Source organism: Rhinoraja longicauda, chromosome 32, assembly GCF_053455715.1.
Source record: "Rhinoraja longicauda isolate Sanriku21f chromosome 32, sRhiLon1.1, whole genome shotgun sequence".
NCBI lineage: Eukaryota > Metazoa > Chordata > Chondrichthyes > Rajiformes > Arhynchobatidae > Rhinoraja > Rhinoraja longicauda.
Window position 1 is genome coordinate 14,349,407 of NC_135984.1, and position 27,772 is coordinate 14,377,178.

Sequence of the window (27,772 nt, forward strand, 5' to 3'; positions counted from 1 at the left end):
TCTGCAGTCCCTTCAGTCACTGTTGTGATTTTGGAGATACGAGTTGTAGAAACTATATTTGTCACCCCGCGACAATGAAGTCTCCATGAGATACGGATCTTGGACAGTACCAGGTCCACTTACAAATGAGGAGCCAACCTGGAAAAACTGAATCAAATGACTGTATGAGGGCAAAACAGCAAAACAGCAAAAGCAGCATGTTCTAGCCAGAAGTAAGTGTGTCCTCAACCGAAAACTCAGAGAGATGCCCGGAAGTCTTATCACATTCACTCAAGAACAATACTGGACAATGAGAGGAGGAAGGTCCAGAGATATGTTCAATCTCGGCAATGGTGGACCACAAGGAGGTGAGTGCCAAGGACAAGATTGAAGTAAATTTTATTCAACCAGGACCAGTTAACACTCCAACTACAGTGTTGAAACTTTACACTGTGGGATTTCTCCATCTCTCGTCAATCTGTACTAGTACTGGTGCAATATTGCAACTGCCTTTCAACGTATAAAACTGCCCATGTATGTTTTCTCCTCAATGGAGGACAAATCGTTTCCAGTTAATTATTGCCCAATCAGTCCACTCACTATCATTGGTGAAGTGACAGAAGCTGCTATCAAGTAGCAGTCATAATCTGAATGAGAGACTGAATGTGAGGGTAAGTGTGACTGCTCCTGACACCAAAAAATCACTTTCACCAAGTATCCTTGGTAAATTGAAGTCAATATACATGAAGGGCATTCACTTCACAGGCTGAAATAATTCCTCTAACAAAGAAACATGGTCGTGATTAGTGAAGGTTAATTGTTTCGTTCCATGGATAGTGATGCAGGAATACCATACATCCAACCATCAATTGTCATCTTCCCATCATAAAATTAAAAATGTTTGCTGATGATTACACAACTCAAAAAAGTGAAGTAACGCAGTATGCCTGCACAGAGTGAGGTCAATACAACTTTCAGATGCAGAGATATAAATGGCAAATAACATTCATGTCATAAATGCTTCAGGCTATGGACATTATCAACAGGTTTTATTCTTGATATTCAATGGCCAGGCACCAACAGGTCCTCCACCATCAACATCCTGGGTATTTATTCACAAAATGCTGGAGTAACTCAGCAGGTCAGGCAGCATCTCAGGAGAGAAGAAATGGGCAACGTTTCGGGTCGAGACCCTTCTTCAGACTGATGTCAGGGGGGCAGGACAAAGGAAGGATATAGGTGGAGACAGGAAGACAGTGAGAGATCTGGGAAGGGGGAGGGGAAGAGAGAGACAGAGGAACTATCTAAAGTTGGAGAAGTCAATGTTCATACCACTGGGCTGCAAGCTGCCCACGCGAAATATGAGGTGCTGTTCCTCCAATTTCCGGTGGGACTCACTATGGCACTGGAGGAGGGATGTCAGGGGGGCGGGACAAAGGAAGGATATAGGTGGAGACAGGAAGATGTCCTGGGGTCATTTCAATAAAAGTGATCACAGTAGAACCTTAGAACTCATGTGACTCATTTCCAAACTCCTCAAAGCTTATCCATCATCTGCAAATTAGAGGGATGACAACAGGTCCAACAAAATTCCAGAGATTAAATGCCACTCAGTACAAAGCAAACTACAGTACTTCATAGAAACACACCTACCAGCCCAAGAATCATCCCCAACACCACCAGTACATCAAAGCGCTGGTATTTGCAACCATAAAATTGACTAACACTCCTTCAACAGCAGGTCTTAAGTACATGATTTCCAGCAACAAAAAAGGACAAAGACAGTTAGCCCACGGGAATACCATTATCTGCAGTCTCCGTGCGTTGAAATATGTTATCTGCTTTGGAATTACTTGACCGATCCTTCACCTGAACTGAGTCAAAACTCTGGACCTTCTTACAGAATAACACTTTGGAAATACCTTTATTAAATCTGCAGATTTGAAAAAACAACTCGCCACTATCTTCTCAAGGACATATAGGGAAGGCTAATAAATACCAACATTATTTGTTCACTTACATCTTGTAACATGTAAAATAAATTGCCTTCAACTAAACTGAATGCCCAATAGGATCAAGGAATTCCCAAGAAGTAAATGGAACTGAATTTCAGAAATTTAATTCAACATGCAGTCACTATAATGGTGCATATTTCGAACAAGTAACTAAGTGGGAATTTCTATCTTCCCATGCGTCAGAAAGTTGATTTGCCACATTCTTGAATGCCTTTATTGGGTGTTTTTTTAACTTATATTCCAGAGGGGTTCATTGCAAATTAATTCTGCCAACTACAGAGATCCAATACCTATGGAGGTGTTAGACCTCAACAAGCTTACAGCTGGCATTAAAAAAATCTAGTTTTAATCTAGTCATAATTAGTAACAATCTTACCCAGAGAAACAATAACGATAACTCTGAAGAAACTGAAATATATCGTTGTTTCTCTCCAGTGCAATAGATAACTTACATCCAGTTAACCCTGCATTATCTCTACCGGGGATTGCATGATGGCATGAATTACCTCACATTGAGTCATCCACTAGTTATCCACTGGTTATGAAAAATATGAAAATATGATTTTAGAAGATTCATGACATGCTTGAAAGTTTTGAACTGTAATCGGGATTTCCAGAAAATGTCTCATTTTCCAAAAATGAGATGGCAAAATGTGGAAGGTATTCTATTCCAAGAGTAGTGGGTTTCACCAATTGTAAAATTAAATAAAAAACAGGAATAAAATATCAGAATAAATGGTTTAAGTTATCCAATCCCACCTGTTTTCCAAAATTTTAGGGAATTCTGAATTCCTCAATCTCACATTTTCATGCTGAGCCATGAAGCTGCCTTCCCTTCTAGTTTTGGTCTATGTGACTTCAGGCCCTCCAACATGGCTGACTTTCAATTGCCCTCTGAAATTGCCAAGCAAGCAAGCCATTCAGTTCAAGGGGCAATTCTGGATGGGCAGTAAATCCTAGCCTGATGAATTAAATTCATATCCCATGAACAAATAAAATAACTTTAACCGTCTCCTGTTTGTCACAGTCAGCTCTTTGCTTCTGACCTCATCTAGCACCATATTTGAGACTATGAACTCAGCAGTGCAAATTAGATCAAATTGCCCTGTCACTAATTGAGTATTGGTCTGACTGTTGACACTAAGCACCTCTCCTTTAATAAACTGTGCCTGTCGAGTGTAAATCTTCCCTTGCAATTCAATTTTCTACGGTAGTTCTCTCAGTCATTAGTGATTTCATTAGAGTTATCGCTAAAACACCACTGGGAAGCAGCATTGAATTACACGCGTTATACATTCAAATATAAAAAAAGGAATGATGTAACCAAAAAGTCTTGATGATGTGCAATATGTCAGCTAATCATATTCTCCACATGATAATGTCATCACTCTCGTTCTCAGCCCACCTGATGCTGGAGCCCTTGCCCATTGATTTTGTCACATCCCGACCAATCTATATTAAGGGGCTGCTACTGGTTGGCTATTCGCTACCTACGAGAAACTTTAGCTCCTCTTAAACTCTAGTCTGAAGAAGGGTTTTGACCCAAAAACGTCATCTTTTCCTTTTCTCCAGAGATGCTGCCTGACCTGCTGAGTTACTCCAGCATGTTGTGTCCATCCTTGGTCTAAGCCAGCATCTGTGGTTCCTTCCAACACACCCCAGCATTTGTTTCTCCACTGAGCTGTCCCTTCTAATTAACATCAACTTCAAATTTTCCAACACCTACATTTTTAAATTCTCACTCATTATTCTGCTGCCTCCCAAACTTTGTTATATTATTCTTCCCGACAGCTTTCCTCACTGTTCAGCTTTCTGGCTTTTGGTCTTTTATCTATTTCTCCATTTCTTCATCCCATTGTTGGTCACCATTATCTCAATCATGAGAGAGGGAGAGACTCTGTACACCACCTCACTCTTCGGAAGACTTAGGTCTTCCTTAATGTCTTTAAAAATAGACAATAGACAATAGACAATAAACAATAGGTGCAGGAGTAGGCCATTCAGCCCTTCGAGCCAGCACCGCCATTCAATGCGATCATAGCTGATCACTCTCAATCAGTACCCCGTTCCTGCCTTCTCCCCATACCCCCTCACTCCGCTATCCTTAAGAGCTCTATCCAGCTCTCTCTTGAAAGCATCCAACGAACTGGCCTCCACTGCCTTCTGAGGCAGAGAATTCCACACCTTCACCACTTTCTGACTGAAAAAGTTCTTCCTCATCTCCGTTCTAAATGGCCTACCCCTTATTCTTAAACTGTGTCCTCTTGTTCTGGACTCCCCCAACATTGGGAACATGTTTCCTGCCTCTAATGTGTCCAATCCTCTAATTATCTTATATGTTTCAATAAGATCCCCCCTCATCCTTCTAAATTCCAGTGTATACAAGCCTAATTGCTCCAGCCTTTCAACATACGACAGTCCCGCCGTGAACCTACGCTGCACGCCCTCAATAGCAAGAATTGAATAGAAATCAGTTATATGGTTAATCTTTTGACCAAGTTCTCTGCTCGCATGCCCAACTGTGGTTGCTTTATCTCTATTAAGTAGTTTCACATCTATTTTTTTCTATTGAATATGCCATATCACTGCAAGTTGTTGCTGTTACCTCACATTGAGTCATCCACTAGTTATCCACTGGTTATGAAAAATATGAAAATATGATTTTAGAAGATTCATGACATGTTTGAAAGTTTTGAACTGTAATCGGGATTTTTTTTAAAAGTCAAATTTTCCAATGATCAGCATCTTTGTCTGCTATTGTTAGCTGTTATAGAATGTCCAACTTGATATGTAGATCACAGAAAACAACTCAAGATCTATTTCCCTATTGCATTACTTGTCATCCCCTGAATTTAAACGTATTTTCCCTACATGTTATTGCAAATATACATTTATACAAAAATACAAAATAAACACCTCAATTTACTAAAGTAACACGGGTGACTTTATTTTTTTTTTGATAAATATTTTTATTAAACATAAAAACATATTAATAAAATATACGTCTTACATATTTCTATGCTTTTTTTCTTTTTTTCCAGAGAGGGAAAGATAGAGAAAAATAAAATAAAAATAAGAAATCCAAATTGGAGAAATGAATGGAGTATTAAAAAAGTTATCTATCATTGGAGATATATCCATGATTTATTGTATATAATTCTTCCTCCATTCCATTATTCAGGCCACGGTCAGGTCCTCGCACCAAGCCATTTTGACCCTTTAAATATGCAATAAATGGAGACCATATTCCTCTGAAAAGATTCAACCTGTCCATTAGTACAAGTCTCAATCTTTCCAGATGAAGTGTCTCCGACATTCCTGTAATCCACATTTTAATTGTGGGGGATGTAGGACCTTTCCAGAATTTCAATATTAATTTTTTCCCAATTATTAAACTGTAATCAATAAAAATTCTTTGATTCATTGTTATTAATTGATCTGTTTCTAATATTCCCAGTATTATTAAGTTTGAGTCAGGGATCAGCTTCATATTAACAACATTCGAAATTATTTTAAATATTTCTGTCCAGAATTTAGTGATTTTTTCACAGTTTGTGAATATGTGCGTTAAGTTAGCTTCCAATTGCTGACATTTGTCACAAATGGCAGATATATTTGGAAAAATACTATGTAATTTAGCTTTTGACACGGGTGACTTTAAGCTGCATGTTCATTTCTATTATGAACGACTTGTAATTTATTAATTCACTGGAATTTAGAAGGATGAGAGGAGACCTGATAGAAACATATAAAATTCTTAAAGGATTGGACAGGCTAGATGCAGGAAAAATGTTCCCGATGTTGGGGGAACCAGGGGTCACAGTTTAAGAATAAGGGGGAGGCCATTTAGGACTGAGATGAGGAAAAACTTCTTCACCCAGAAAGTTGTGGATCTGTGGAAATTCGCTGCCACAGAAGGCAGTGGAGGACAATTCACTGGATGTTTTCAAGAGAGAATTAGATTTAGCTCTTCGGGCTAAAGGAATCCAGGGATGTGGGGGAAAAGCAGGAACGGGGGAACTGATTTTGGATGATCAGCCATGATCATATTGAATGGCAGTCTGACCCGAAACGTAACCCATTCCTTCTCTCCTGAGATGCTGCCTGACCTGCTGAGTTACTCCAGCATTTTGTGAAATAAATACCTTCGATTTGTATCAGCATCTGCAGTTATTTTCTTACACCACACATTGAATGGCGGTGCTGGCTGGAAGGGCCGAATGGCCCACTCCTGCATCTATTTTTCTATGTAATTGATTGCATTGATGCTCTAATCTTAATCACGATGATAGCCGGGCGTTATCGAGTGGGTTATTTTGTGTTTTCTACTCGCTGGGGAATGGTCCGTGTTTGGTTGTGATGAACGTTCGGTGATGCGTGAAGCAGTAGGTGGGGGGGAGGGTGGGGGGTGCTTGGTTGGTGTGGGAGACAGGAGGTGGTCACCTTTAACGTGTGAAGGGAGGGCTGGAGAGGGAGAGCTGGGCTCGCTGCTCCTCCTCCACTCCCAGCTATTCTATGCGCATGATTCTGCGGCGCTCCAGCCGCTCCACCTCAACCCACCTTGAACAGGCCAGCCCGTTGACCGACGTCTCCGAGCACCAATCAGCGCCGGGGGCTTCCCCTCCCCGGCCAATGGGAGGCTGGAGGGGGTGGGCAGATGCCAGCAAGTTAGGTTGCCGACGAGAAGGGGAGGAGGGAGGATAGAGGGAGGAGGGGGGGGCGCTACATGATGATGATGGTGGAGGGGAGGGAGGGGGGCTGTCTCCTCGCTGAGAAAGAGCAGGAGTTAGAGGCTGGGAAGAGTGTGAAGTGCCATTCCAGCAGGGATGTAACCGAATGAGAGAGGGAGAGACAGGCAGAGAGAGGAGAGACAGAGAGAGAAAGAGGCAGGGGAAGAGGAGGAGGAGGAAGAAGAAGAAGAAGAGGAAGAAGAAGAAGGAGAAGGAGAAGTGGAGGAGGAAGAAGAAGACGAATGAGCAGGATATGAAGAGGACATGCTCGGCAGGATTACATTGCACTGATGGTCAGACCAGGGGCTTTTCCAGGGAACATCTCAAAGTGAAGAGGTGCAAGATATGATCCAGCCATAATCTCACAGTGGGGTGACACTACTATGATTTGGTATGTGGCCACTTTGCTAGCGGGTGTAATCAGCACAAGAGGTTCGGCAGCTCAAGGTGAGTTGAAGTTCAATACCATTCAGCCCAAGTTTATTCACTGATGATGCGATTGTACCGACAGCGGTGGCTTTAACTGATTCGGGGAAAGGAGCCGCTTGCTATATATATTTTTTTGGTTTAAAGTGTCTGTAATGGTTCCCTATTGTGCAGATAACGTTAAAGGGAGGGCGCCGGGTGAGAGATGCCCCGTCCTCTCCTAGTCATGCCGGGGCACTTGGCGAGACGTCTGCAAAGTTACCAGCTTTCTGGGGAGAAAGAGGAAACTTTTGCCCTTAGTTTGAGAGAAGTTCTAAATGCTGCCAATTCTTTGACATTCCCGCACCACGCCTTTTGTCTGGGGAATGCAGATGTTTCAACATCTGGTCGGCGGAAGCGCAGTTTGATGCTTCTTTGGTGTCGGATTTGTGCGGAGAAGCAGGGAGTTTCGGCAAGTTGGCCGCTGAGGTTGAGCTTTGGGGGGGATACAGACGCCGGGGAGCGGGCAGGGGCTGCGGTGTGAATATCACTGCAGTGCCTCAACGCGACTCCCAACACTCGGGACTGAAAGATGCTCCTCGGGAGGAGGAAGGGAGCTAAAGTTTACAGGGAGAGAGGGAGGTGGAGGAGTTTCCTCTGACATAACACAATCTGTGACGGCAATTGGCACGGCTCGACGTTGGGTTTATTTGTGCATGTAACCAAAATCTCCCTTTCGGTAACTATAAGATTTCACACGGAAGGAATCGAAGGATGAAACAGTTTAAAATGTCAATTAATACAGACGTGTTCTATTCTGCGAGGTGATCCATTTTAGACCGTTTCCGTGACGGGGAACCCACTCCAGTCTGCAGTGTGATACATCTTCAGGGGTGAAATGCGTGTGGGAAGAGTTTTGGGATAACGTGATAGGTATCCGATGGTCCTCTCGCACTGAGATGGATGGATGGGTGAGGCTGCCTGTCCTGCCTGTCCAGCGGCTCAGGGATGAGGTTTAACATTTCCAAGTGACCTCGTCTGATGAAGGTCCCGCGACCCCCAACGTTGGAAAGGACCAGGGTCCAGTTAGCATGGACTCTCCGGACATGTCCGGGGTGGTGGGGAGAGGGGTGGGGTGCGCTCTGATGATTCATTTCGGTTGCAAGCAAAGTCCCCTTTTTGCTTAACGGCGCCGCGCCGCAGTGTGTGGACGGATATACGCTGCACATCTGTACCACTTCCCGTTAGTTCTCCTGAAGGGAGATTCTCCAGGCTGCGTGTCCCGCTGGGACCGCGGCTACAAGAGAAACCCGCATTACGCCGATCAATGAAAGTGCAACGCAAGTTTGGAAGGTCACGTTTAAAGGTGACAAACGTGTGGTGAAGGTGGCAAGTCCCCCGCAGTTTGCTTGAACCAGCGTTAGGGTTTAGAATTAAACCGCCCCTTAACATTTCACTCCTTATCGTTATTCTCCAGGTTTAACCAAAGCGTTATTCCTATCTTTAGTCCTATCATTATTATCCACACAAGGTTTAACCAGCACGTTATTCCTATCTTTAGTCCTATCATTATCCACACAAGGTTTAACCAACGCGTTATTCCTATCTTTATTCCTATTATTATCCACACTAGGTATAACCAGCGCACTATTCCTATCTTTATTTCTATTATTATCCACACTAGGTTTAACCAACGCGTTATTCCTATCTTTATTCCTATCATTATTATCCACATAAGGTTTAACCAAAGCGTTATTCCTATCTTTATTCCTATCATTATCCACACAGGGTTTAACCAGCGCGTTATTCCTATCTTTATTCCTATTATTATCCACACTAGGTTTAACCAACCGAGGCACTGCTTGGAATTGCCGGTTAACTGCATTTCACGGTTGGGTTTTGCAAGCAGAGGGTCGCCCGCAGTCTCCAGTGTGAAGGGGGCAAGGTTAGTGTGGCTGACAGCAAGCAGCAAGCTAAGGCAGCCTGCCAGCCAGTGAGCCACACTCCGCAAGGGAGCTCTTCACGCTGCCGTCGCCCGGCGCTGCAAACTTCCCCCGGGGTTCCTCGGAGCAACCTGTTCCATCTCTGACATATTGCAAGATGTGTGCGGGCGGAGTGATGTTATCGTTGCTCACTCCAACATGTCACAGCGCCGTCATGTACCTGCGAGGGGTGGTGAGTAACCGGGCGCGAACACCAAGTGCAGAACGGCCCACTTAATAACAAAACCCACTTCAATGATTCAACGCACACGGAGTGAGCGTGGATTTAAATACCCCGAATGACGATGCCCACTGTTCATTGAATCATTGCAGAACATGCCAATCGATTCTGAAAAAATGTTAAATGAAAAAAAAGGGAATAGTTTACTTGTTTAAGTGTTTAAGCGATGCTGTATATTGCGGGACACACTTTATTTATCAAGCATTTGGCCATAAAATAAATGCAACAGGAAATACGATTGAAACAAGAGAATGAATCTCACTTATTTTTTTTCGAAACAGCATAGAAATGGGCCCTTCGGCCCAACACATCCGTGTCCACCCACACATTCATGCCCATTTGCCCACATTAGCTCCATATCCTCTGTCTCTTTCTGCCTGCATCACTCCTCGGGCAGCGCATTCCAGATATCACAATTAGTGTAAAAAACAAACTTTCTCCACAACTCCCCTTTAAAACTACTTCCTCTCACCTTTAGCCCATGTCTCTTGTTAACACTCCTATCAGGGGGCAAAAAAAAATCTTGCCATCTACCCTATCTATGTCTTTCATGATTGTATAGCAGCTATTGAGATGTCCTCTATTGGAGCACGAATGCAAAGATGAGTACTTCGCAGAAAACAATGATATTGCCGAGAGTTGTGTTCAGTTTTGGCTGAAACACAATATCTAGTAGTGTGGACACGATAAGAAGAAGTTGTATATATATCTCTATCAGGTTACGCCTCATCTTCCATCATTCTAAGGAAAACAAGCCCAGTTTTCCTTAGAGTTTAAAACTGAGGGGAGAAGAAACCTTTTCACCCAGAGAGTTGTGAATTTGTGGAATTCTCTGCCACAGAAGGCAGTAGAGGCCAATTCACTGGATGAATTTAAAAGAGAGTTAGATCGAGCTCTAGGGGCTAGTGGAATCAAGGGATATGGGGAAAAGGCTGACACAGGTTACTGATTGTAGATGATCAGCCATGATCACAATGAATGGTGGTGCTGGCTCGAAGGGCCAAATGGCCTCCAACTGCACCTATTTTCTATGTTTCTATATTTCTATGTTTCTATGTTTATCCACCCTAAAGTCCTCCAGTCCAGGCAATACCCGAGTGAACCTGCTGGACACTCTCTCTCGTGCAAGCACATCCTTCCTCGTGTGTGGCCATGAGAACCACATACAATGCTCCAAGTGCAGTCTAAATAGTTGGTTACAAAATTGCAACATATATTCCCAACTTGTACACGCTATGTTCTGACTCATGTAGGTAAGCATACCATGTGGCTTCACCAGCCTATCGACCCTTGTTGCCACTTTCAAGTTATTTGAACCCCAAGATCCCTCTGATCATCAAGATTCCTCGGTGCCCTAGCATCTACAATGGTTTTTTACCTAACCCCTCCCCCGCCATGGACTCCTCAAAAAATGTCACCTAACTCTTATATACAAAAACAAGATCCCCAGGACTGATCCTTACAATTCACCTGCTGGTCATACACATTGAATGTTAATGTCAGAAAATCAGTCCGAAGAAAGGCTTCGATCCGAAACGTCACACATTCCTTCTTTCCAGAGATGTTGCCTATCCCACTGAGTTACTCCAGCATTTTGTGTCTATTCTTGGTTTAAACCAGCACCCGCAGTTCCGTCCTACACATTGAATAATGAAACGATCCTTCCACCAATACCCTCAGCCTTCTATCACAAGCCAATTTTGGATCCAGTTGGCCAGGTGACAATGGGTCCCATGTGCCTTAACATTCTGGCCCAATCTACCTTGTCAAATGCCACAGCCACGACCATCTTGTCAAATGCCTTGATTCATATTGACACTGCTACTCCCCTACATTCAACGTACTTCTTAGTTACCTCCTCAAAAAAATGTCCTATCACATGTGTATGCAGGGAATGGAGTAATATGGATCATGTGCTGGCAGAGGAGATTAGATTAACTTGACGTCATGTTCAACATGGACATTGCGGGCCAAAGGGCCTGTTCCTGTGCTAGGGTATTCTGTGTTCTATGTTGTAATCAATCAAATTAGTAAGATATGATTCTCACGCACAAATCCATGCTGATCAGCCCCTGGCTTCCTAAATGCACATGTCCAAATGTCAGAGATTATTACAGAAACTCTGCCACTGTTCCCAAAGGTGCTAACTACAGCAAAGGTTCTGAATTTCTCACCAAGAGGACTTGGGTATTAATCCATTAATATTTTCTATAAGAATTTTCCTACTTCTGATGTAAGGCTCACGGACCTGTAGTTCTCAGGAGTTATCCTGTAGTTTCCTTCTTCCTGCATACTTCCTCAGTAGTAGCCCCAGAACCTCATGAGAAAGTTGCATCTTCTTAGTTCTGCTCACATTCTATCTCATATGTTATCTGTAACTGGATCGATAGGGGGATTTCCTCAGCCATCTACCTAATATCCATTCTTCCTCACCTAGTTTCCAATACAATAATTTTGGTGATGTCCTTAATACATAGACAGAGATACATAGACAATAGGCGCAGGAGTAGGCCATTCGGCCCTTTGAGCCAGCACCACCGTTCAATGTGATCATGACTGATCATCCACAATCAGTACCCCGTTCCTGCCTTCTCCCTATATCCCTTGATTCTGCTAGCCCTAAGAGCTCTATCTAACTCTCTTTTGAATGCATCCAGTGAATTGGCCTCCACTGCCTTCTAACTGAAGGCACTGAATTCCACAAATTCACAACTCTCTGGGTGAAAACGTTTTTCCTCATCTCACTTCTAAATGGCCTACCCCTTATTCTTAAACTGTGGTCCCTGGTTCTGGACACCCCCAACATCGGGAACATGTTTCCTGCATCTCGCGTGTCCAGTCCCTTAATAATTTAATATTTTTCTATAAGATCCCCTCTCATCCTTCTAAATTCCAGTGAATACAAGCCCAGTTGTTCCATTCTTGCATCATATGACAGTCCCGCCATCCCGGGAATTAACCTCGTGAACCTACGCTGCATTTCCTCAATAGCAAGAATGTCCTTCCTCAAATTAGGAGACCAAAACTGCACACAATACTCCAGGTGTGGTCTCACCAGGGCCCTGTAGAACTGCAGAAGGACCTCTTTGCTTCTATACTCAACTCCTCTCATTATGAAGGCCAACACGATATATTAGATAACAAAAATTGTATTTCTTGATGAAAGACAGGGATACATTGGCTGATATCCATATCATGTTTGGTGCAGCAGATAGCTTATTCCAGTCAAATACCATTGGATTTGCATCTGAAGCTACAGGAACAAATAGTGTGTGAAACTAGGGGTCAGCATGATTCAGAGCAAGCCTAGGGAACCAATGCCTTGTACAAGAGAGAGAAAGATCCTTTTTAATTCTCAGCTCTGATCACAAGCTTGCAACTGTAGCAGCAATGTCTTTGGAGAGTACATTGTCCTTGATTGGCTTTGCATTTGTCAGCTACCAGCTTGTTCAGTGGAATGGAATGGAATACCTTATGGAATACTTTATTGTCACATGTGACTAGGCACAGTGAAATTCTTTGCTTGCATACCCAATGTATACACATAGTTGCCTGTGCTCTCACCATCGGTTAATACATGACAAGATAAGGGGAAGGATAGTACCATGGATAAACATGGATTAGGCTTGAACATTCTTCCAGGAGTTAAATGGTTCAATTTCTGTGACCTGCCAAGTAATAACTCCTTCTGAGATTAGTGACTGTGAAGACCAGAAACTCTGCCACTGTCTGCAAAAGTGCTAACTACAGTAAAGGTTCTGGCTTTCCCACCAAGAGGACAGGTACATTAAATCTTAGCCCTGCTGGCTTCCCAATATCTGAAATTAATAAGGTTGCAATTTCAATTACTGTTTTGATTAACTTAAAAATATCATCTAAGGTAACATGACAAGTAATATCAATGACCTTGGGCAATGAGATAATAAAAAACAAACATATTTTTCTGATTCTCAGCTTTTCTAATGGATGAAGATAATCCAGGTAATTAATATTCCATGTCCAAACTCACACATGGAATGACAGGATGGTTGGCCACAGGCACTAAATGCTGGAGTAACTCAGCGGGACAGGCAGCATCTCTGGAGAGAAGGAATGGGTGACGTTTCGGGTTAGTCTGAAGAAGGGTCTCGACCCAAAACGTCACCCATTCCTTCTCTCCAGAGATGCTGCCTGTCCTGCTGAATTATTCCAGCTTTTTGTGTCTCTCTTCGGTTTAAACCAGCATCTGCAATTCCTTCTTACACATGGAAAGCCACAGTTGGCTGAAATTGCATTCTGAGCTGCTGCACTGGGAAAAGAGGGAAGGGAAAACTCTTACTGTCTGTGTGTGAAACATTTGCTACGTTGACAAATGTTCAGAGATGAAGAGAAGGTTCAGACAGCTCAATCCAGGTCATATACTTCAGCTGGGGCCATTTTTCTAAGGTTGCCATTGGCACATTTATAAACTGAACCACTCTGGTTGTCAAGAACACATATAAACATAGCACAAAAAGTAAGGAAATTTGTGTTTGGTAGATTATTTCTTTGTTGTAACAATGCTTCTTGGCAATAAATCTTATACCGTTGGAAAGCCTGTTTATTTCCCTTTTAAATGGTGCCACATTTGTAAGGAACATGCATTTGTGGGATGAGCAGCAGAGCTGAGTATATGGGTTGCGCCCATGAAAAATTTGCCAAATCTTCTCTGCCAATGCCAAACAGCTTATTCTGCTGTTGCTATTGACTCTTGTTTTGAGCTTCTGGTACCCCCAGGTGCTGACAATCAGGTGCCTGATTGGTACCTGATTGGCAGCATCTGTGAGCATGGGCCCTGCTACAGTGGTCAGTAGGTGTCTGCCCCAAGAATCGGCATGCCACGTTTGACTGATCTGGATAGGGCCCGTGCGATAGGGCAACTTCAAGCTGGTGTTCCGCAAAACCAAGTTGCGGCATTATTTGGAGTGAGCCCTAGTACCATCTCCAAAGTGAAGGTCAAGTTCCATATAACGGGGGTTGTCAGAGACAGGCCGCGAAGTGGGCGTCCCAAGAAGACGACACCCGAAGAAGACCGTTTCCTCATCCTGTCAGCACTTAGGAACCGTAGGCTGTCTTCTACAGATTTGCAGTCAAGGTTTGTGGGACGATATGGCCGACGGCTCTCTGCCCAGACAATTCGGAACAGACTGCACACAGCCGATCTCCGGTCCCATAGGGCTGCCAGGAGGCCTGCCATGACTGCCCTTCACCGTCAGGCTCGTTTGCGCTGGTGTCGGCAAAACGTGCACTGGAACCTGAACATGTGGAGGAACGTTATGTTCAGCGATGAGTCCAGACTCTGCCTACGGCAGTTGGATCATAGGTTCAAAGTGTGGAGAAGACGCGGAGAACGCTATGCTGATTGCTGCACCGATAGAGTAACATCTTTTGGTGGAGGCAGTGTGATGGTGTGGGGCAGCATCTCCCTCACTGGAAAAACGAGGCTTGTCATCATTGGAGGCAATCTCAATGCAGAGAGATATCGAGATGAGATTCTGCAACCAGTGGCAATCCCATATCTCCACAGTCTGGGACTGAACACTATCCTCCAAGATGACAATGCTCGCCCCCACAGAGCAGGGTTTCTCAGAGACTACCTCCAGAATTTGGGAGTGGAGAGGATGGAATGGCCTGCCAGCAGTGCTGACCTCAACCCCATTGAACACTTGTGGGATCAGCTTGGGCGTGCTGTTCGTGCCAGAGTGACCAACACAACCACGTTGGCTGACTTGCGACAAATGCTGGTTGAAGAATGGGATGCCATCCCACAACAGTGTGTGACCAGGCTGGTGACCAGTATGAGGAGGAGGTGCCAGGCTGTTGTGACTGTATATGATTCTTCCACACGCTACAGAGGCTCCTGTTTATTAAATGAATAAATTGTTAAATTGCCAATATGTCTTGTTTCTTCAGACTTCAACCATTCAATCCACCAAACAACACCGAACAAGAGTCAATGGCAGAATAAGCTGTTTGGCATTGGCAGAGAAGATTTGGCAGATTTTTCATGGGCGCAACCCACATACTCAGCTCTGCTGCTCATCCCACAAATGCATGTTCCTTACAAATGTGGCACCATTTAAAAGGGAAATAAACAGGCTTTCCAACGGTATAAGATTTATTGCCAAGAAGCATTGTTACAACAAAGAAATAATCTACCAAACACAAATTTCCTTACTTTTTGTGCTATGTTTATATTGTAACAGCCACTGTTGGCAGCAATACATTTTCACTTTTCTTAAAATGACAAAGATACTTGTTGATATGAAAATAGAGAACCCAGGAACTGGAATTCATGGTAGTAAACATCATAACTCCTGGACATTCCAACATCTTTTTCAGACAATGAAATAATATTTTGAATTGTGATTATTGCCATTAATGTGGAGCGATATTGCAGACCATAAGTGGTACCTACCCCCGAGTCAATGAGGTAAGTGACATAAAACACTCTCATTTCAGTGGTCTTGTTTTAGGTGTGAATGTTATACAGGAAATGGGGTGGTCGGGGTGGGGGTGGTGGGGGTTGGAGGGGGGGGGGGGGTGTTGAGAGGCATGTAAAATATTATTTTATTAACTTTATGGTTCAATATCTCATCCAAAGTTCAACTGATAGTGCAAGACACCTTTAGTGGTCAACTGACACACCCAGTAGATTAGCTCCAGAATGGGGCTAAAATTCACACGTTTCTTATACAGTGGGCTAACTCTAGCAGATAAATCTATTACCTTGTAGTATATAGCTTTTGTAATTTTGTGGTAGATTATTGAAGTTGAAGGTGTAATATAGGCTTCAATTGTTTAGATACATTTAACCATGATACTTCCTCATGGTTGAAATATTACACATATTGACGAAGGAAGAATAAAATTAATTCTTTTGTTTCATTCAACTTTACTAAATTTGCCAAAGTAATAGCACCATGTTATGAACTTGAGCTGCAAGTTCAGTCACCTAATCTTTATGTTTCACTTAATGAACACTGACATTTTTGACGAAAATTGTTTAATTCCAGTCAGACTTAAAAGTGGATCTAATCCTGGGAATAAGTAAAGAAGTTAATACTCTATTTCAAGGATGTACTGATATTAAGCCACATTTCTGCATAATACCATGAGTTTTATCGACTGTGAGATTTGCTTTTAAAGAATGCTCAAATGCACAGTGCACAGAAGATATGGGTTTATTCACAAAATGCTGGAGTAACTCAGCAGGTCAGGCAGCATCTCAGGAGAGAAGGAATGGGTACGGGTCGAGACCCTTCTTCAGACCCGAAACGTCACCCATTCCTTCTGTCCTGAGATGCTGCTTGACCTGCTGAGTTACTCTAGCATTTTGCAGATAAATACCTTCGATTTGCACCAGCATCTGCAGTTATTTTCTTACACAGAAGAATGGGCATACGCTGGTATCAAATTGCTGACTGTTTAAGTTAGGGAAACACTATTTGTTTCACACACTCAATTACCAATTCCTCCATTCAGGTTAGAATCATGGAGTAAGAGAATCATCACAGCACAGAAATAATCTTTTCCGTCTATTGTCCATTCTGACCACTACAATCCACTCAGTCCCATTGCCCTATTCTATCCCCATAGCTCAGCAAATTATTTTACCTCAGTTGCCCATCCAACACTATTTGAAAGTCTGGATTGCTGCTCATTCTACCATCCCTGGTAGATTGTACGTTCTGCATTATAACCACTGTGCATATACGAAATTGGCCCTAGTCCTTGCACGATCTGATATTAGGAATAACTACCTTTGATTTACCCAATCTAAGTCACTATGATCTTTTGCACCTCCATTCAATCTCCTCTCAACCCTCTTTACTCCAAAAAGACCAACTTCAGGTTCGCCAGTCTAACTTTGGAGCTGATACTCCTCAGACCAGTAAACATTCTTGTTAAGATAAATGAAATACAGGTGGCAGTAGAAAAGGGAGAGGGGAGCGAAGTATAGAGGTTGCATCTTTAGAGGTGAGGAATTCTATTTAAACAGCACTTTTTTTGCAATATCAGGATAAAAACTGCAGGGCTACCTTTGTAGACATTTTTCGCAGTCTATTGACAGATATTGAGAAATCTATTAAAAAATCAAATTAATGAATAATTTGGCAGTCTCTTATCATAAACACTGGAAAGCATGAGATGGGAAAAGACTGGTTAGCCCATCTGTCCTGTGCATTCGGCTTTAATGCCTCATTACAAGTGACCCTTTACCCATTGATTATGTCTTGTCATTTATGGGTGTTGGATGTTTGCATTTTAGCTAGTATGCTTTGAAGTCTGAATCTATGTAATTTCAGATTGATGAGTTTATGATCAATTATTGCTACTTAATGTATTTTTTTAAAACTGTGGCCTGGATAATTTAAGATATTTATTTCACTATTTAAAGGGATTTGCCTTGAACAATTAGCAACAAGCAAATTCAATGGGTTATTATTATTTCCTCAAAAGCCAGGTTTTAATGATACTTTTCTAGGCTGCTCCCAGCTTGGAAAAGTATTATTAAAACCTGGCTTTTCCTGAAAGTCCCAACCGCAGGCATTTCTACAACCAAGTGGACTAACTTCTTGGGCATTCGTCCAAGTGGATTTTATGAGGGCCACCATGCCGTTTTAACGCTTATCTGACATGGAAACTTAATGCTTTTACTTTAGACTTTAAACAGTGTGGAAACAGGCCCTTCGGTCCATCGAGTATGCACTGACCAGCGACCACCCCATGCACTAGCACTATCCTACACACTAGGGACAATTTACAATCTTACTGAAGTCAATTATCCTACAAACCTGTACATTTTTGGAGTGTGGGAGGAAACTGGAGCATCTGGAGGAAAGCCATATGATCACAGGGAGAATGTGCAAACTCAGTACAGAAATACAGCCCCCATAGTCAGATTGAATCTGGGTCTCTGGCGCTGTATGGCAGCAACTCTATCGCTGCGCCACTATGCCGCCCATTGTACTCCACACAACATTTCCTTATTCCATAAAATAACTAATGATGAAGTTATAAAGGTGGCATTACACACGCAACTGTGACAGCAACCAGCCTTACATCAACCAATTGGATGGAAAGCATTCCAATCAAAAGTTTTGCTTGGTTACGCAGATATACTTTCCTGGAAAATCTATATAATACAATTTCTTTTCATAACCAGCAGGACTTTGCCACACCTCTTCATTATAAAGTTTGTCTTCAAGACATAAAATTGGCCGGGGCTTTTTCTAAACTTATCTATGTAAATGTAATGATACATTAAGGTGAATATGTTTGATGGATGTTCCAGAGGCAATGGAGAGTTTAAAAAATATATATATATATTTCACTGAAAGTTTAATGATTCTGATGAGGCATCAGTAACCATGCTCTTAAGGCAGATGGGATCTCCCGAAGGAGGTTAGCTGCCATGATAAGTGGGGATACGCTTCACATGTCTGTGTGTAATAATGCATTGCATAATTATTCCAGAAATCTTTGCCAAAGTATTGTTATGCTTAATGTGCCATTGGCAGGTACAACACCCAGTGATGCCAGTTAACCCTTTAATCAGTTTTACTTTGCAGCTGTTGAGAAATATGTAGGATTTCTGCATTATAATGGAGTGGAAGCTAATCAACTTAATTCTGATAAGATTGTTGAACAACGGCAATGAGTACTAAAACTTTTATCCAGTTGATTGGCTTGCAATGGTTTAAAACTATAAAGAAGCATTCTGTACCATTACGTTGGCTATGGCAAATATTAATGTCAAAACATTATTTGCTGCACAATGGCTAAGACGGACGTGAAGTTAAAATAGCAGAATTGCAACAACACTGACCCAGAAATTCATCCCCAGTAGGTAGAGTAAATTAGCTTTGTAGTTGTGTCTGTGCATCCAATGAAGAATTTCAAACCACAGACCTCAGTAGGTCGGGCATTATCACTGACGAGGCAAACAGACTTAACAATTCCGGTCAGCGACTTTATGTCAGAAACTGTTTCCTCATCATGCTTGTGATATAAATATTTCAATTGCTTGAGAATGATTTTAAGTTGAATTTATGGAATATCCTGGAAAATGATTGGCAAAGGTAGCATGAAGTAGTGCGATTGCATTTCACCAATTTGGTTCCTGTTGCTTGTTTATTGTTAAGTATAGACTGAATAGAGCTTGAATTAGACTAGTTATTAGATCATGATTGGATCCCAGAAAGGTCATCAATGACATGCCTGTGGGATAGACTTTTCTATTTCTGCATTCCGCATCCTTCTTTAACTATTCATATGAATATAAATCTGTCCAAACATGCTTTTATTTATTAAAATTGCATGAACTGACACATTCACTGTTGCATTGGTCAGGTTGGTCAGAGAGTCCCTTCAAATGTTGCTATCTTGTAAAATATCACCAAAAATGAGTCATCATTCACTTTCCCCCAGTTCATTTCAGTGAAACTGAAGATCGTCTGGAATTATGAAGTGTAAAATGAAAATTCCACGGGAGAAATCAATCAAATTCACTCATATGCATTGATTATTCAGAGTACAAAGCCTCCTGTAATTTTAGGCTGCTTAATAATTTTTCGCTGAGGTGTTGTAGTTATTACTAGAACCAGCTTTGGCAATCAGGTATTTTGATATACATGACACACCAAAGATGCTTAATGTCTTAGACACTGGAGAGTCCCCTGAAATAGACTGCCTGGCTTACACTTACAGTCATTTCCCATTCTGCCTCCCTATTTACTTCCACATAAATTATCCCTTTTCCTCTCCATCCTATCTTGGAATCTAGGCATGTTTTTCGCTCCATCATTCATGCTCCTGGGAATGAGCAGGATACTTGCCATTTCATTGTCATTGTTGCAATTGTGTTCTTGAGAAACGAGAACATTATCTTCTTTGAGCTCCTCAGAGGAGTGATCCAAGAACAGTCGCAGGAAATGCTTTCATCTGAGTTAATACAGTAGCTCGTCACTCCATGTGCTTTCCTGAGAAAAACACGAAAATCCACTCATGGCCCATCAGAGAATACAGTCAGATTCCGCTCAAAATCACTTAGCAGCTGACCAAGGAGTGTATAAAATTGATGTGCAGTACCTTTAAGTTTGTATTTACTTTCCGCTATCATCGAGCGTGGATTGAGCCATTTGCAACAGCAATTCTGCAGCCGAAATGTGCAGGGAGGAAATGCAGATGCTGGTTTAGACAATAGACAATAAACAATAGACAATAGGTGCAGGAGTAGGCCATTCAGCCCTTCGAGCCAGCACCGCCATTCAATGCGATCATGGCTGATCACTCTCAATCAGTACCCTGTTCCTGCCTTCTCCCCATACCCCCTCACTCCGCTATCCTTAAGAGCTCTATCCAACTCTCTCTTGAAAGCATCCAACGAACTGGCCTCCACTGCCTTCTGAGGCAGAGAATTCCACACCTTCACCACCTTCACCACACCTAAACCAAAGAGAGACACAAAAAGTTGGAGTAACTCAGCGGGTCTGGAGAAAAAGAATAGGTGACATTTTGGGTCAAGACCCTTCTTCAGCCCTCGTTTAATGTGTTTCTTATTACTCCATCATAATTGTTGCAGCACTGATGAGGTCACACAGTATAAATTCAATTTTCTGGAAATGCTAGTAGCCTGAAGTCTCAACTTATTTTAAGGTAGATATTTTTTTTAAACCCTGACTATTTGAAGAAGAGCACCTTCCTCATGACTTGGTAAACAGAATGGTCACACATTTCCCTTTTTTTGCAGTTTACTGTTAACAGATTTGCAACCCTGTTTGCTTATGAAACAGCTCTGTCCCCATTTAAAGGATCTTCATTTAGTTGTGAATTGCTCTGAGGTGTTGCTATGTAAATGCTGATTTAATTTCTTTCCCCAACTGCAAAAATACCTCCTGAAGTCAGAATGGAGACTGTTCATTTTATTTGGTGGCCTGACTACGGAAATGTGAGAACTGAATGATGCTCATTTTAATCGATGTACTTGCCAGTTTTTGATGCAGAATTGGGAAGTCTTTCTGCAGTGCTTATTTGATGGGTTTATTCATTTTTGTAGGATTAAAAATGTATTTTGTCTTAATCTTGTAATTCAGCTTAGAACCAATCATTTTCATCTCGTAGTGCCTATTTTATGTACATGAATATTTATTGTAATAATGTGAACCTGCTTTGAATTAATTTTGTTTTCTGTAAGTCAAATACAGCAGCAGTCCCAGCTAATTACCTTGCATGAGATTGCTTGAAGAACATTTGGTACCTAAAATAAGTTTTTAAAAAAACCCTCTAATAAAGCTGTAATGAACCATATGGAGTTTTGCAGGTCATCGTGATTCAGCAAACTGATGATGAATAAATTAGCAGGCTCAAATAGCAACCCAGAATAAGCAACCCGATGACTCAAGTTTAGCCTTTAAAACAAAACAGTAGCAAAAAATGTGGTCCAAGGTGAGAGTATATGGGATGCAGAGAGTTTAATGGTGTCCTTGTTCATCTATTGGCGCGTAGAAACACAATGAGAAAATATTTCCAGGCTTTAAACAATATTGTTCATTGGGTGTAGCACCTGTTGGTTTTAATGCATTGTGTTGAACAACCGTGTGTGGAACTGGCTCTGTCTGGCGATTATCCTCTTTGTGGTTGTATTTCCCAACTATAATGTCAGAATGCTTCAAGGCGTAAAAATCTCTGTTGTTAAAAAAAACTACATGGAATCTCGGAGAGAAAATAACAATTATCTTAGCGGGTTTGAAAAAAAGGACAATACGTAAATGTGCTGAGAGATTGCTTTTGGTTCCAGGGAAACGAGCCAGGTTCCTTGTGGTGCTGCCAACTGCCTATACTTATAGGCTAATAGAGATCAGGCATGGAAACTTGATGCCAAGCTATCCGGTGGGGATCAGTCAACAAAATCTAGATTAAATATCAAAGACAATCTAAACCCATTCAGGACTTTCAGCTATACTTTGCCCCTGAAGGTAAAGTTTTCTCGTTTGAGAGACTGACACACATGCAGCTGAACTTGTGGCAGGTTTTCAACAGCTGGTTTAGGATATTATTTTTTTTGCCCAGGGATAGGATTTATTGTTTTCCATATAACTTCTTAGTTTCAGCAGGAGTTAGTAAAGTTGAATATTGACTTTGTGTTGAACCCTCTGAGTGGCTGGAAACTGAATATTAAGGCACCCATCTCAAAACTCCAAATAGACCCCATTATTCAGTCAGCAACATAATTACCAGAGCTGGCTGCTTGTTTCTGATTTGCTCATTTACCAGTATGACATTGCAACAATCATCTTAGAAACAAGTGCTTGGAACTTTTCTACCTTATTTGGTGGTGAGGACAATTGAATGCAGGATTTGTTCTTAATTTTAAAAAGCCTAAGATGCTTGATTTTGCTACTCTATTTAGGAGAGCAGTGCTTTCTTCCATAGTTCACGTGATAAGTAAGTCATTAACTAGCCATTTAACTGGCTTACTGCAACATTTATACAGATACAATTAAATTCTAATAAAACATAATTGGTCATCTATCTAATGCTCTTATGTCTAAATCAGAATTTCTATAACATCCAGTTTAAAATCGCAAATAGGCATACAGTATGTCTCCATTTCATCACTTTTAACCATTGATAAAATCATCAATTCAGTCCCACAGATAAACCATGAATGGAAATATATTTAAAAGCAAAATACTTAGATTTCTCAAAGTATTATCTCAGGGAAAGTCAGTGGACCATTGTAGTTATTTAATATAATCCCATTAAAAGCACATTTTAGAAGATTATTTTCTTTGCTGGCATCAACTGTATTTAAAGCATTCTGTTTCAGCGAGGAGATATATACAATGAAAAGTATACATGAGCATTGGGTTCCTGCAATGAAACTTGAGGAATAAATGAGAAATAATTTGATGTGTTTAACTTTTATTTGAGAATGGGGGTTTATCCTATCCTGATTATCCTATAAGGACAACAGGTGAAAACGGGTTGATGTGAGAGATTGCTGTTCTTTGAGAGTAAAAGGGAAGCCCTGTGGGTGGCAAATTGACATTATAAGTAGTTAATAAGAAGTGGGTGGTATATTTGATTGCTGTATACTGGGAGGAACATGGTGAGGCTTTTGTGTCTTGGGACCAAGTAAATAAAATTGATGCAAAAGGATACTATACCAGAAGTGAAAGGATAAGATGTTTATGGGTTGGGATGAATTGGATATTTTATGCTTTGATAGAAAAGTGCATTTTTGCCCTTGTTATCCATTTAAAAATAGGATGCCTGGAACACCAGCATTTTCTCTTCTCATCTGATGAAAACAAGATTTTCAGTTGTGTGCCTATCTGGGAATAACTGCATTGAATCATGATTTAAATTTCCATTTCAAGAAAGTACAACAGTGTGGGTTGAATGTGGGAAGATCCTTGGAAAATAATCATTAATGTTAACAGCCTGCATGGTAAAATTCACAGCGAGGTTGGCGTCATTACTTAGAGGATGGGTTGTTAAGGAATACAATGTAATGTGATTTAGGTTTCGTGGTTTGTACTGAGTATTTTTACTCAGTATGGGTAAGGGCTAGTTGTTAAGTGGTTATAGGTGATGGCATTGTGTGATGGTTCCAATGAGCTACTGGCTGAAAATCATTAGTTATTAAAATTGTAGTTAGGGGTGGCATGGTGGCCCAGTGGTAAAGTTGCTGCCTTACAGTGCCAGAAACAAATTTGATCCTGACTACGAGTGCTGTCTGTATGGAATTTGTACGTTCTTCCTGTGAACACATGGGTTTTCCTCGGGTGCTCCAGTTTCCTCCCACTCTCCAAAGACCTACAGGTTTGAAGGTTAATTTGGCCAGTAAATATTGTAACTTGTCCCTCGTGTGTGGGATAGTGCTCATGTATGGGGACCACGCGGACTCAGTAGGCTGAACAGCCTGTTTTCGCACTGCATCTATAAACGAAACTAAAAGTAGTTCAACGTCTTGAATTTGGTTTATTGATGCAAAGTGACAGTTTGCTTAAAAACAATTGCAGTCATATTTTTGCAGGAATAAAGCTAGTTTTAAATCCTGAGATTGTTTGGCAGTAAGCAGTCCATTGTCAAGGACCTATAACTTGGATAAGAGTCTTTGATTATGTTAAAGTGATCCTCCATGGGGAAAGCAAGTTGCATAATCAAGCAGCTATTTTGAGTACGGCATCCTTCCCCATCAGTGGTGCGTGGGTGTTGCTTTGCAAGATTTGTGTCTGCTGATGAAGATTTTGCTAATTAGTTTAGGAATTTTCAGATGGCATGCTGCAATGTTGTTCCGGCATTTATTATTTATCAGTAGATGGGGGCATGGCACGGTGCTTCTGCTGGCAGACTTCACACTTTCTGTTGGCTCTAGTCTAACTCCTGGTAGTTCTTTAACAATGCAATTGGATTGCAACATATAACATGCATGCTGGCAACTCTCTGCAAATGTAGACATACATTCAAACAAAATGGAGCACAACACAAAGTGCAGGAGGAACTCAATGGGTTGGGCAGCATCTGTGGAAGTGATGGATGGATGGATGGATGGATGGATGGATGGATGGATGGATGGATGGATGGATGGATGGATGGATGGATGGATGGATGGATGGATGGATGGATGGATGGATGGATGGATGGATGGATGGATGGATGGATGGATGGATGATGCTTTGGGGCAGGACCCTTCTTCAGACTGATTGGGGTAAAGAGGAGAAAGTTGGAAAAAGAGAAGTGGTAACGAAACAGAATCTGGCAAGTGATAGAAGGATACAATGAGATCTCCCACCCCACCTCACTCCCCCCCCCCCACCCCTTTCCCCTTCTTTGTAAGTCATCTCCCATCCCTGACTCCTGCATTTTCCTATTATCCCCCTCTTTCCTGCTCTCCCATTACTTGTACTCTTCCCTCCGGATTCACATTTCACTCCTCTTCTATCCTTATCTGACACACTTTGGTCGCCTTTACACCTCAAATCTTTGTTACTTACTCATGTGGTTAGTTACGGGAACAGCAAGATAAAATTCACCAAACTCCATCTGGTTAAATAGTTGGACTGTTGCTTCGGGCTGAAAAAATGAACGGAAGATCGTCAGGCATTGCAGACAAACTTGAATACTGAAATTTTCTATTCACTATCATTGCTCTGTAACACTTCTCAAAAAAGACACAGTGCTGTAACTCAACAGATCAGCAGCATCTCTGGAGAACACGGATAGGTGACGCTTCAGGTCAATAGACAATACGTCGGGACCCTTCTTTAGATAGATTCAGACTTCCTGATCTGAAACATTACCTATCCATGTTCTTCAGAAACGTTACCTGATCCACTGAGATACTCCACCAATTTGTGTCTTTTTTTCCTAAAGCTGCATCTGCAGTTCCTTGTTTCTACTTTTAAGTTGCCTGTACATGCACAATTAGTTGCAGAATTTGGAACAAGCTGCCAGAGCTCGTGTACTTTGCCATGGAACACCACTGGAATTGATACCTTGGTCTCATCTGTGCTAGTATAGGAAGGAAATGCAGGTGCTGGATCACACCGAGTGCCAGGGTAAGGGGAGTTGCTGGTGGCACGATGGTTCAGGGAGAATGACCCAACTTTTACGCAATTGCTGTCTTTGTGCACTGCTCCCCATTGGGGAGTGAGATTGGCGATTCACCTTCTTGACTCTGCATTGTGCCTGTGAAATGTCGCAATGCGTTTAGTGTGGTTTTGCGAACATTGTTCAACATCTGATCGCAAAGACTCGAAGAACATAAAGCCCACCCACCTGTGCATCGTTTCACTGGAGTTTTCACGAGACTTTATCTCTGGCTGGTTCGAAAAGATCACCAGTGATGCCGAGAAGTATTTAATAAAACAGCAATAAATCAAAGATTATTTATTTACTTTTGTCTTATTGTTTTATCTAATAATGTGATATATTGTTTTTGTTTCATTTCTGCAAGGCAATGAATATATCGTTTACTTTGATAGGCAGTCTTCTAGGTTTCAAGTAGATTATATTAAGCAATGACAGAAACAATTTCAGAGAAACAGTTTAATCGATCCTCATGGACCCATTTGGAAAATTATTTCTCAGCACCCACTGAGTCCATCCAAATTATGAATATAAACTAACATTTAACAGCAGCATGCAATATATGAAAATTCATTTAAGACATGTTGGCTTACCAATATTATGATATGACTACTTCAATTTAAATGCCTAATATCCTGAAGAGAGAACAATATGGTTCACAATGCACACATAAGCAAGTCTAAATTAAGTTCATGTTGAATTTGGGCATCAAGTCTTTTAAGATAAAAGCCACTGCCAGGTCTAGAAATGTTATTCTGACAAAACAGTCTAGCAAAATTGTAGAAGAGTTACCTGTTAAATAAACTGGGAAAATTCCACATTGCATTTGTTGTTGGTAACTGACAGGTGTGGTTCAATTTGAGAAACTGCTTGTGATGGTATTGATAATTGTTACACTTTATAGAAGGGGTGGATGGTTTCACCAGAGTGCTTTGCTAAAGCTGCCGGGGACTTGCCTAGACTCGTATCTATCTACCCCAGGGGTGTGTGGTAACTCTGGGACTTTACCAGGATCATTTGGTCAAGATCCTCGCCCATGTGTCTGGTCCAGGTCCCAGTGTGCTGTTGCTCCAGCAACTCGAGGATTTGTCTCGATAAAGAAGTAAAATCAATTGTCCATTTAGAAAAAAAACAACCAAGAAATGCTGATTTGACTTCTGTGTGCGTACTCTCCATTTGGGATTGTGGGAAATTCACAATGAATTTTGTAATGAGGTAGTAATGAGTTTCCTTAACACTGGTAACACTAGTTATTTTTTAAAGACATTACCACAACATGCAGCTAGTTGAACTACTGCCTCACAGTACCAGAGATGCAGGTTCTCAATCTTGGGTGCTATCGGTGTGGTACTTTCATGTTTTCTCCGTGACCATGTGGATTTCTTCCCATATTTCAGAATTGTGTGAATTGGCTTAGAGCAGTATTGTAGGTGGTGGGGGTGGAAATGGGATGTGGGGGTGTGAAATTCATGAGAATGTCACTGCAATAAAATATGGGATTAATGAAGCATTAGTGCTAATGGGTGATAATACTGATAGTCAGCATGAACTCCTATCAAAAACCTATTTCAAAGATAATAAGATCATACATATTTATTAACACATATAAATGCTATAAAATACAGTAAAATTCTGATAATCTGTCATCTGTTTGGATAACAGCTGAAGAAGGATCTCGACCCTAAACGTCACCCATTCCTTCTCTCCAGAGATGCTGCCGGTCCCGCTGAATTACTACAGCATTTTGTGTCTACCATCTGTTTGGATACACTGATGGTATGGCGGATTGCTTGCATATCG

At 41.6% G+C, this 27,772-nt stretch overlaps 1 protein-coding gene across 2 annotated transcripts in view; it reads left to right on the forward strand.

Annotated features, from left to right (window-relative positions):
* The first annotated feature begins 6,770 nt into the window (after positions 1 to 6,770).
* igsf9bb (immunoglobulin superfamily, member 9Bb) overlaps positions 6,771 to 27,772 on the forward strand; it is a 530,429-nt gene continuing 509,427 nt past the window's right edge. For both annotated transcript variants that reach the window (XM_078426548.1, XM_078426549.1), the window contains exon 1: positions 6,771 to 7,171. In XM_078426548.1, the coding sequence (XP_078282674.1) occupies positions 7,108 to 7,171 (64 nt within the window). In that variant the 5' untranslated portion in view covers positions 6,771 to 7,107. The remainder of the gene's footprint in view (positions 7,172 to 27,772) is intronic.